The 12,330-nt window shown below is 38.4% G+C and overlaps 1 protein-coding gene across 10 annotated transcripts in view; it reads right to left on the reverse strand.

Annotated features, from left to right (window-relative positions):
* Nucleotides 1-12,330, reverse strand: part of KCNIP4 (potassium voltage-gated channel interacting protein 4) — a 422,577-nt gene that overhangs the window by 305,763 nt on the left and 104,484 nt on the right. The window contains exon 1 of one of the 10 annotated variants that reach the window (XM_054065853.1): nt 9,892-10,115. The exons of 7 other annotated variants lie outside the window; for them this stretch is intronic. In XM_054065853.1, coding sequence (XP_053921828.1) covers nt 9,892-9,979 — 88 coding nt within the window. In that variant the 5' untranslated portion in view covers nt 9,980-10,115. 2 more of the 10 variants (XM_054065856.1, XM_054065857.1) reach the window with 2 other exon arrangements.

A 12,330-nucleotide genomic window follows, 5' to 3' on the forward strand; every position in this document is an offset into this window, starting at 1 on the left:
CAAATTTCTACTTTCATTATATGCTATTCCTGATTGCTTCTATACTTCAAGTTACTCTGTTCAAGGAAAAGTACACACACAGTTAAGAACTGCCTTGTACCACATAAGACTGAGATAGTCTTAACACTGCCATTTCCTAACATTTAGTATGCATAATTTGGTAACTTTCTATGACTTCATTTAAAAGCATTCTTAAACATCATGTCAAGCGCTGTGCCCTACTCTATTAAAGCTGAAGTTTTCATATTGTCCTTATAAATTATGTCAGTAGTTTGCAATTTTACAAGGAAGTTACAGAACACAGGACTTCCAAAGGGAAATCATTAAGAATGGCTACAAGATGCTTTTCAGTGTGTCACTTATAAGAGAAGCTAAATTGTATCTTTCATTATAATTAAGATTCAAATTTAGAATGACAGAATAAAAACTCAAAAATTTTTTTCAAAAGAAATCGTTGGCAGCACGGTAACTTTGTCCTTTTCCCATTAAAATACCACAAGAATCTTAGTCTTGAAAGACTCTTTTGCAAGTATCTGGGAATAAACTTTTTGAAATAGGTTATATGATGGAGTTCTTACGTTAAAAATATGGGCTGTTCCAGCGAAATATTTAAGCATATTCACGAGAACATGTTTAAAGATTAGGGCATTGCCTTCAGATCCCCTACTTCAAGATATCCTTCTACCCACACAAATTTTCACTACTGCTTCAGACTGCTGTGATGTTCAGTCAATCTGCCATATGCAAGATTACAAAATTGGAAGTTGAAACACTTTGCACAACACTGACTTTTGCAGATACTGCTTAAAGGGAGGGAGAAGTATGCAAATTGCGGGAATCAAAGGCTATCTAGACTTTTTTTCTGAAGAGGGGAATATTTATAATTTGTGAACGATTAGCAGTGGTTTATCATGTATTTTCAAATTAATTACTTTATTTAAAATATGTCTGATCTACAAAACCGCTCAGAGTTCACAGTAGGTCTGCAGCTGCAGTGTGTGAGAGGTATATAACTACGACTGATTTTTCAGATGAAGAAATACTTACAACCTGCTCCAGCTTGAAGCAGAATGAAGCATAAAATCCCTAAGTTATGGCATTCTCAGTATTTTTCAGAATTTCTTTTAAGCTAGCTGCCGGTAAGTTTAATACATCTTGGTCTTTTGTCTCAGAGTACTGTCTGTGGTACCATCTATTTCTAAATAAAAAGCCTATTTCTTTAGGATAACATAAAAAAAAAGGTGTTTTCAAAAGCCAAGTATCCAACTACGCAATAAACCAAAGATCCTAACAACATTGTAAGAGGACTCGGGCAAAAATTCAAGTAATACATTTGCAAGACGACTTGAAAAAAAAAAATTTAAGTTTGGGTGATTATTATTTTTCTCTCAGTGCCTGATATTTTACATTAGGTCTCTCAGTCAACCAGCAGTATGAAACCTACTCAAAATGTAACTTCATAACATTTCTCCATCTACAATACTCTCCCACAAAAGTGATTTCTTTATGAAGCAGACTAATACCAAGACTGCACCTGCAAAAGTTATTGACGATAATGAGGAAATTGAGAAAGCATAAACTACGATGCAGAACTTCAAATGCAGTCTTGATTGGTTTCATTCAAAGTGATGAGGCTTCTTTCCCTAAAGAGGACATGACAAAGATTTCACTCTTGCACATTACAACTTTTGCAATTATATATAGAGAACATCACAGTGCTATACATGAAAAGATATTTAAGACCCTAGAGGTTCAAAATACCTCACAGACAACAGAGACACAGACCTTATATCTGGAATACTTTTCCATTAAAAAAAGAAAATAATGAAAAATTACTCATCAGGTTGATAACAACACTGATTTGATAGCTTAAGGAGAAATATTTCAGCAACACAAACTGCTGGTGTGGCAGCAGGAGTAAGGATGTGATCATGCTCCTGTACTCAGTACTAGTGAGGCTGCATCTCGAATGTTCAGTTCTGGGTCCAACACTACAAAGACACTGATGTGCAGCAGCACGTGCAGAGATAGGCAAGGAAAGCAGTGAAGGGTCTGGAGCCCAAGTCTTACGAGAAGCTGTTGAGGGAACTGAGACTGCTTATAGTCTGGAGAAGAGGCGGATGAGGGGATACCTTATTGCTTTCTACAGCCACCTGAAAGACCGTTGTAGTTAGGTGGGTGTTGATCTCGTCTCCCAAGTAACTAGCAATAGGATGAGAGGAAATGGCCTCTGATTGTATCAGGGGAGGTTGGACTTGATGATCCTGGAGGTCTTTTTCAACCTTAATGATTCTATGTTTCTATATGAAGCCTATATTTTCTCTTGAATTTTTATATGTTAGCTTTGTTATGACATCTTCAAGCTAAGAGCTCCTTTTTAAATAATTTTCCTTTAGATTCTATTTACATAAATAGAGGAACATCCTTTTAATCTGCTCCCTTTGTCTAATGTTGTTTAGGATGACTTTGATATTTTGGACTATTGTTTTCTTTTAATTTATTCTAATTCCCATTTTTTATTTATTATCTTTCCAACAGAAGTTAATGGAACATTATTAACCAGCATTCAAAAATGCTAATTCATCTTCCCTGGTTGTTACGGTTCCCTATTAATCTCATAATAACAAAGCAGTCTTGAATAAAGCTTTCAAATCATTGTTCTACCTCTGTTTATAGATTTTGTCCAACAGTCACCTGCAACTGCTGCTTCATCTCTGGATACAGATAAGCACCATTGCTGGATGTTTAATGATGAGCAAAGTCCTTCTATACATAGTTTGGCCCTATATTTCAGAATTTTATCCCATGAAATCAATGTAGAAAACTGAAGAAGATGGTAGAAATTCTATGGTTACATTAGAACTGATGAGGAAAATTTTAACATGTCATCAGGGAGACTGAGCTGAGAAGCCATTAGAGTAGAGTTTGTTCACTGTGCTTCCTTTATTACACACTCTAGGATAATTAAGCAGCACAATTTTTTTAAGGATTTATGCAAAGTAAACAGTGCTGTAAAGTCTCTTCTCTCAAGCGTCTACCTTGTAGTATTTCTTAAATAAAAATTCTGTCTTTATGCTACAAGAAAATACTTGAGACATGAAAATCCATTACAGTGGACATTGATCAGTGCATCACCATTTGAAAATTCTTTCACTAGAAGATCAGTGAAAAGAAATGCACAAGCATTTTTACGGGGTTCATACAATAGTCATGCAAGAGATACATTCCTGTTCTTAACATGACAAAGCAAAAGCTTTTTTTCTCATTTACCCTGTCTGAAATAGTTTGAGGCGCCAAGAAAAAGAAAACAAACCAACAAAAAATGGACAACTACATTCTTTCTGCTCACTGCTGCTTTTTAACATGAATTTATAAATACATTGAGCTAACAAAGCCTGGTTTATTCAGTTGGTAGCATACGCCTGAGTGCTAAAGTCATTCTTTACTAAAAGACTTCTGATGTGCACAGTGTGCCCTAAAGCCTTAGCAATGTGTCCCTGCAGGGAACAGCACAGCGACTGCTCCATTGCGACTGCAAGGCAGGAGCACAATTAAAATGCCTACTTGATAGGACTCATTTTCCCACTTAATCAAATTCACTGTAAAGCAGAGACAGCTTTGCAGTCGTAGCACTAAAATCACCTCATGAAACCATACAAGAGTGCAGAAGAGATGCGCATGGTATGTCTCCTGCTTTGGAAGGAGCCCACGACAGTATGGGAATAAGTCTGGGATGGGCTGAAAGAAAAAGCAGTGAGACTCATGCCTGCAGCTCTTGGTGCTCAGGCAAAATGTAGGGTACCAACATACTGGTGGGGTCCTCGGTCACTGGGTCGGCTCATGCTTTCATTACAAGATCTGGAAAAGAAATGTAACCCAGAAGAGGTCCGAGTGTAAAAGTGCAATGCACTGAGTGCTGAAAGACAGGGTGCAAATTACATATTGGTTGAATTACTTTAATTACTCACTGTGATAAACTGTCATTCTACTGCCCACTCCTGATGAAATTTTAAAATCAAAACAAACTTATTCAAAGATATTTGATGAACAATAGACCCTTAAATTCATCTGATCTCTTTATTAGACAAGCGCAACCCCCACATACGCACTGACGACAGTTCATCTTCTAATGTTTCATACTAGTTTCTCAACATTTGTTGATTTACCATATCCTTCGCTTGGAAGATGCAGATGTAAGAGTACTGACAGAAGGCTCGATTTTCTTAGCTGACTGCAGGAATGTCTTTGTGTCAGCAAATGGACATCCACAGAACAGTTCTAAGAAACATCAAGTTCACTCACATAGGTCTCAGGGACCACCATCTAACCAACATCATCTGGTACTTCTGGTTTGTGAGGATGCACTGCTAGTATCTCACAAGGCAAAGATTTATAAAATAGCAGAAACTTTACTGAAATGATAAGTTTTTGTTATCTAATTGTATTGACTCACTGTGGATTAACAGATCACAGACATCTATCACCATTTTTAAGCCTTGTTTCAAATCAAAATGCTTCAACGCATGCTCCACAGCTTTGTTGAGAGATTCAGTTGCACAACTTGACTTAAAGACAATTTTGCTGATGTGCAGCTGATGGCTTATTTCCAGTTTACTTTATACAACAGGATATAGTACAGCAATGTAGATTTTGCACTTCTGTTTCTTTTCTAAGAGCAGCTGGAAATTATTTATTCCCTTTCATGCTTTCTCATGAATAACTGCAGTTCTTACATAATTTACTTTAATCTTCACTTTCATAAAATACAAAAATATTTCTGTGACTCAGAGGTGGCCTTAACATGTGAGTGTTGTTTCTCGTTCATTTACTTTGCCATGTATTAAGCTAATAAAAATCCGAGTGACACAAAAATCATCACAGGTCTTTCAGAAGTTTACATCAATACAACTACAGATTAAATATAAACTAAGCCAGAGTTTTAACAACTTGGCTTTATTTGCAATTTTGTTCCTTTTCTAGTAAATATTTATCCTATTACAAAATCCATTCACCAAAAGCTTCACCTATTCCCATTTCTTTTTTTTACAAGCTCGAGGTTTTTTCAGTCTTGCAAACTTTACCTGAAGAAGTTTTCAGAAGCTGAAGCCCCTGCGATGAAAAATATTCTCTTGCTAGAAATCCCATCTAAAGGGAAAGATGCAAGGAAGTTTCACTTCATAATTCTTTTCATTTCTTCATATCACTTTCAGCAAAACTGTGTCAGGAAGTGCGCAGGCAAAAAAATAAATAAAAGCCTTTCTTTAGAACCACAATTCGCAAAGTCTCTAAAGGAAAGAGATTTCAGGGTAGACACTAAAAGGCCATGTAGATCTGTTTTTGCGCATTATACCATACAAAGCATCTCAGCAAAAGTACTGCTCTATTCGCTGAAGACATGAAGCACCTCTGACTTTCAAGCTCAGAAATTCGAAAGACTAGAACTAGAGAACCGTGGCTTCTAAATTCCTCAGCCCACCTAACTGTCATGCATTGCTGGGCCAAAAGGTGTCTGATCAACCCATTAATCCGCACCTGAAGTGCCCAGCCAGCCCTCTGTGCAGCACAGCAAAGCAGCACAGAGGCAGCCGCCACACTCCCCTGCTTGCCCAGATGGGACCTGGAGCAGGGCAGCTCAGTGGTCCTTAGCAGCAACTTGTGTCAGAGACAGGCAGATACCTGGGATTTGTAACTGCTGCAGCCCTCTGGTTTTTATCCTCCACTGCTTTTCTGCCAGAATCTCTAAGCTCCTCTGAACTTACATAATTAAGCAGCATGTATTAGAATTGGCAGCACGTATGGAGACAATCTGCTCCACTGTTTAAAATCCTGTTACATGAATATTGCTAGGTATGAAAAAAAAAAAAAGCCCTTTTTCGTATTTCTTTTACAAATTGATAAGAGTATTCCACTTAGGAATTCCTAAGTCTTCCACTTAGAAAACTGGAAGCAAAGTGTCTTACAAAAATTCACATTAAATAATTTTAACAGTAATTCCAGATTTTGGCTTCATTGAATACCTTTTGCGACTTACAAGAAACAAAAATTAACCAGTCAAAACCGACTGAAGGAAAACGTACAACTAGAAAATAGGAATAGTAAAATCAAAGTTGATAATGTTCAGGCTAAGCAGAGTCAGCAACACAAACCATCTCCTTTCCTGGCAGACAGCCTAACCAATATATGTTTATATACCTCATATTTCCAGAGTATTCATCTAATGAATTTATGTATCCATTAAATGCACTGCTTTGGAAAGCATTCATATTAAACTACTGTCTCAAACAAGAGGAGAACACACTGGTAGGCAGGTGAACTGCGACAAAGGAGTACTGCTGTGAGCCCTTGGATCCCTCTCTGCTAGTGCCTCCGACACCAAGTCTATGCTCAGATGGTCTCTTCCTCTTGGCAGTACACTAGAAAACATTTCTGTGCACAAACAGGCAAACCTTAAGACTAAAGAACTCCTTCTGGTAATCTGGTTTCTCAAAGAAAGTACCATCAAAAAGTACATCCTACACTCACAAATATTTTTTTTTTTTAAACTAAGAAAAATCTCAAACCTGCAATCAGTGTCATTTTATACCAATGTCATCTAGGTTAAAAAACTAAAAACTAATCAATAGCTTAATCTACATAAACCTAGAAGAGTAAGATTAATTCTGGTTTTTTTGAGTACAATTCCAGAGTCAGAGTTGTTCTCCTCTTCCATCTTTCTTCGTAAATGCACATACTAACTAGGAATTTGAATCTGTCCTGGAAAACCTAGCCTCCTTTATGACATGTAAGACGTCATATCTGTCATTTAATTTAAAAATGCGTGAAAAGGATATACTTGTGAAAATCTACTACTGAAGTCAATGACAGTTTTATTTCTATCATCTCTTTAATCCCCATACTTTAGCAGATGTGACAGTTAAGAAAAATTTCCTAGCCACTGCTCTGAAATAATTTTCTACATTTCAAAATAATTTTCAATCTATTTCTTGATCTCGCAATGACCAATCTTGTTATTCTAATACACAAATTCACATTGCATACAAAAAATGAAACCTTCTCAGGCAGTGTTTCAATGACTGGGCACTTCCAACACACCTCAAGATGCAGCAGGCGATAAAGTAGGAATTGGTATGACATTTGAAAAACCCTGTCTTCAAGTATTTGAGAAAGTGTGTTTTAGTTGTGGAAATATATCAATTTAATACATAGCAGAAATTACAGAAGATTAAAAACTCTGTTTAAAAGATCTTTTCACTACCTTTCACTACATTTTGCTGTCAATTGCAGCAACTTGCTGTAAAAAAAAAAAAAAGGTAAAAAAAACCTGGAAGAGATCTGCATATATTCAGGCACAGATTGCCACTTAAAACCCATGGTGAAGATATATGCAGCATTTACCTTCAAGTAAGGGGGTAGTTTCATTAACATTGGTTAGAGCTGAGTTGAATATTAATCACAAGTCCTTGTTTATATACTATCTCAGACAGCTATACGATGTAATTTTTATTTTAAATATTGAGATTCACCACAGAATGGGTCTGCAGCATTGTAAGTAGTTATGAACTGGTAACAGTAAAACCAGTAAATCAACAGTGACTTCTTCACTGGGCCCACAGCCAGTAAACCCAGCCTCCCTCCTAGTTCACTTTCTCGTTTCCTCATCAGTGTAGTCACACCAACAGCAGCAGAGCTTGTACCAATCTCTACTGATGTAAATTAAGTATATATTCAATACGCCTGCCCATACAGAAAGGAGAAATTGATTAGATTCAGTGCACATGCTTTCAACAAGATGTAGTTCCAACCTATTAAGCATAATTTAAACATTAAAAAACAACTGGAAAAGAAAACAGAGGCCAAACTGTACCAAATAAGAAGTTAAATTCTGTTCACCATTGTGCTCCTTAGTATATGTATATTTTGAAGATAATTGGTCACACTTTTTTTGGTTTTGATAGCTATCCTACATTTTTCGAATGCTCAAGATGGAAAGTTATACTTTAATTTGTATTTTAAATATACTGCTGTTTCTAAAACTTTCAACCAGGCTTCCTCACTCATCTTCATTAATTTTCAACTAATTATCAACATAATGAATTGCGCATTAGATTTTGCGGAGGAAACAGTAATTAGCATTGCAACAGTTGAGGCTAATGCACAGGCTGGGCTATGCAAGAAGCGAACAGAAGAGCTCTACTCCTCTTAGCAGTTCAGTTATTATCACATTATATTGATCCTATTTGCTACATCATTTGAACAGGACAAGGTCTATTAACCTAATAATAATAGCAAGACTGTTGCTTGAAGTGAAAATGAACAGAAAATCTCTTAGGAAGTGTCTCACATTTTAAGAGTCCATAAGAGTTGAGGGGTTTGTTTGCTTATTTCCTTCAGGGAAAGTTTCATACCACTCTACTCGGCTTTGCAGCATTGAAAACATGCTTCTTAACTATAAATGAAAGAACTTCTTTTAGTAGTAACATAAGAATCAGCATCCACAACAATTCTTGAAAATAGTTTTGAATTATGAGCTTAAAAACCTTCCAGTACAAACATCAGTCTGAAAATTATTGTAGTTTGCACCAGTTGATAGATGGGAAAGGAAAAGCTTGCACAACTATGTGAAAAGGGACTGTTGGTGTTCCTTTCTAACACAGCTTTCTTCTTGCATCATATATTATTTAATTTCCATAGCAACTCACGGGAACAAGAAGCCAGCATTTCAGAGAAATCCGAATCAATACAATTCACAAAAGAGAAACCACAATAGGCTAGTAGCAATACAGAAAAAGGTCAGGGAAATTCTGTATAACTAGACACTCAAAGTTACTAAAAAGCTGTACCAGAATTCCACTATACAAACATCTATAAAGCACTCGTAGCCAATGTTTATGCCACCGTTGTTACAACATTACAATTCCAAATCTGATAAACTCCATGCATCAATACTTTAAATGACTAAAGTCAACCTTGCTCTCAAATATTTCCATCAGTGCCTAAACTGGGGGAAAAAAAAAATAAAAACAACAGCAGAAACTTTCAGAATATTTGTAGTAAAACAAATGGCTTTTAAAACCCAACAATCACGTTAGTATAACTAGTTATTGTCTGCCAATGCCTGACTTGTGTGTCTGCTTGATTTTTCCAAGGGAAAAAAAACAACTTTAAGTCTAGAAAGAAGCACAATTATGTTCACAGGTGCAGAATGACATCACATAAACCATCGTGTTTGTCAGCCACTGGGAATAGCTATAGAAATGCTGAATTGTGAGAAAAGTATATTTTCCAAAGTGCTAGGAAGAAAACTATACTGTATGTTCAGTCTAGCACAGAAACCTTATCTGGTACTGTAGAAACTGTCAAAGGTTACAGAAAGAAATTACCTAAATAAAAGTTGACAGCCATTTACATCTGGGATTCTTTAGGGGCAAAGAGCATAAGTGTTACTTAAAGTTTGCAGCAAGATACTATAACATCATACTGACACTTTGTAGTTGATTTAAATCTTAAGGAAACACACACCTTTGGGAAAAAGAACGAAGTCAGATTAGATCAGTTCAAGAAACAGTGAAAATACAATGAACAAGATTAATCCTTTAGGGTGTGGATACCCTGCATTGCCTTCAGTGCACACAGGTGGGCAGGTGAAGGCACACCCACCCCCCCTTCCGATTTGGATTCAGGTGTGTGAACGCTTGGAGAATCTCGAACGCCGCAATGTAAGACTATATACTCCAGTTCTGCTACGCTCAGCCATAAAATAGTTCAGAATTATTATTATTACTTACAGCATGAACGGAATGACAGTAGCCAACAATGACAACATACAATAACGCCTTAGGCAATGTCCTTACCCCGCTGCACAGCTCGGCGCTCAGGCAGCGCGGTCATTACCTGCGTGAAGAGAACCTGTGATCAGCCTGAGGAGGTATTGGGCAAATTTCAGTATTTCACGCTTGCAGCGCTTCCTGCAGCCGCTCATCTTAAGCGAGCAGGAATCCTCTGGGAAGAGCCGGGACACTTCGCCAATAAGAACGGCTCCTGCCAGCAAACTTCTGGCGCAGTTGGCAGCCCCCCGCCCCGGCCCCGCGGCGGCCGGACCCGCCGGCAGCCGCTGCCGCGCTCGGCTCCGCGCTCGGGGCTCCGCGGGAGGGAGGGGGGGGCGGAGCCGCGGGGCCGTCCCCTCCTCCGCGAATCGGCACCGCGGAGCCAAGCTCGGCACCGCTCTGTTTCGCCCAGGGGAGGGGGCAAAAAGCCGTCCGGCAGCAAAGCCCTGCCTGGCTAGAAAGCAGCATCCCAGCGCCAGGTGTGGCACCGCGCTGCCCAAGGTCAGGGGTGCCTGTGCCGCACCTGCGGGAAGCGCCCGCCGTGCTAGAGGTCACTGAAATCAAGGAGTAAAGCAGCGGGAGCCCAGGCGGTGCCGCTGTACAAGGAGCTCCCCCTGCGCTCCAGCTTGCTGCCCGGGGGTACGGGAGAAGTTGCTGCTGGCACAATTATCATAGAATCACCAGGTTGGAAGAGACACCTGAGATCATCGAGTCCAACCAGACGTTAACATTTTGTGGTTAGGACCTCTTCCAGGAAAGTATCTTTAGGAAGCCACATGCATTCCTTGCTATTCCTTCCCCACGAGAGTGGTGAGGCACTGGCACAGGTTGTCCAGGGAAGCTGTGGCTGCCCCACATCCCTGGAGGTGTTCAAGGCCAGGTTGGATGGTACCTTGGGCAGCCTGATCTACTGGGATGTCCCTGCCCATGGCAGGGGGGTTGGAACTAGATGATCTTCAAGCTCCCTTCCAACCCGAACGATTTTATGTTTCCCTTATAAATTCAATATTTCCCATCTTGTGTGAGATGTGTTTTCTATTAATAAAAATGATCTGCTGAAGTCTTTGTCCACAGCCAAAAAACCTAAAGAGTGTGCTGAATTTCCCTTGGAATACTTCTCTGTACTACGTAAACACAGAGAACAACTCTATCGCATTAGACGGTGATTCAACACGTAATGCCTAATACAGTTAAAAGACAAAGAACCCATTAAGGAAAAGCTTAACAGAAGAAAATCACTGTGTGATCTAATTTTAATGACAGCATTGACCATAAAACATTTAAAAAGTTACAATAAACACAAATGCACCTCTTCAAGCTATTCCTTATATTAGGCACCGAGGAGAGATAAATACATTATAGACACAATACATCAAAGGATTATCAAAGTTGCAGTAACGCGACATAGTTTCTGTGCCTGTTACCTAAACCATAAGCATGCTGTCATGCTTCCAGTGAGACTACACTGTTATGGAAAGAACCAAAATGAAACAGCTCTCAGAAGCCCCCCAGTTTAATCTGAGTAGGAACTGGACAAATGTCAATATTTCATGTTTATACTTCTTACAGCCACTCATCTAAGGGGTATGTATTTTTCTGAAAAGAGACAGAAAACATTGCCAAGGAGAGTTTGAAAACAACAAAAACAAAAACCGTCCAAAAAAATCTGAGGCATTAGAGATCACAGTCTGCATAGTTTGTCTTTCAAGTTTCTGAACACCTTTGGTGTCTGAAAAGGAAATTCTTTAAATAGCTGGTAGAGGCAAAGAGATACTGAAAACAGAAGTGTTTATCTCCTTTAGAAAAGGACAGAAGAGGCCAATGTAAATGGTTCTCAGCTAGAATCCTTGACCTTCTTAATCTTTTGACATTTTTAATTGCTTTATACAAATTTCACTAGCAGGGGTGTTACTTGATAATGAAGAACTGAAATACTGGTATAAGCATGTATCACCAACACCATGTTTTGTCGTTGATTTTTGCCTCCCTAAAACTAAGCAACATCATTTCTGACACTTCTTTTACATTTCAACACAACAATAACAGTAATTGCTACCTTAGAAAAGAGATGCTGAGATCGTAATTGAAGTTCTAAAATCTTCAGGAACCCAGTTCACTAAGAAGCTTTTAACAAACAGTGCAGTATTCTGATAGAATCAGATCCACATCTAGCTCCCAATATTTCTCTGCACAGCACAGAAGGCTGACTAATCTTGGGACTAAAGTAACTTACCCATAATCAGAAGTGCAGAACAGGGAAAAGCAGACAGGAAAATTACAATGCAAAACTGCAATAAAACCACCATTTGTTGACAACTATGAGAATATGTTAGAGAATATCAGGTTCTATGCATTGGTAATTTTTTTTTAATTGATGGGGCACACTAGAGTCCTCAGTCAGAAACAATCTCTTTGCACTTAAGCAGATAAATAACTTTTTACATCTATAAGCTATGTCCACCTCTAATACTTCATAATATAAAGGCCTAAACTAAAACCTATTTAA

Source organism: Cuculus canorus, chromosome 4, assembly GCF_017976375.1.
Source record: "Cuculus canorus isolate bCucCan1 chromosome 4, bCucCan1.pri, whole genome shotgun sequence".
Classification (NCBI taxonomy): Eukaryota; Metazoa; Chordata; class Aves; order Cuculiformes; family Cuculidae; genus Cuculus; species Cuculus canorus.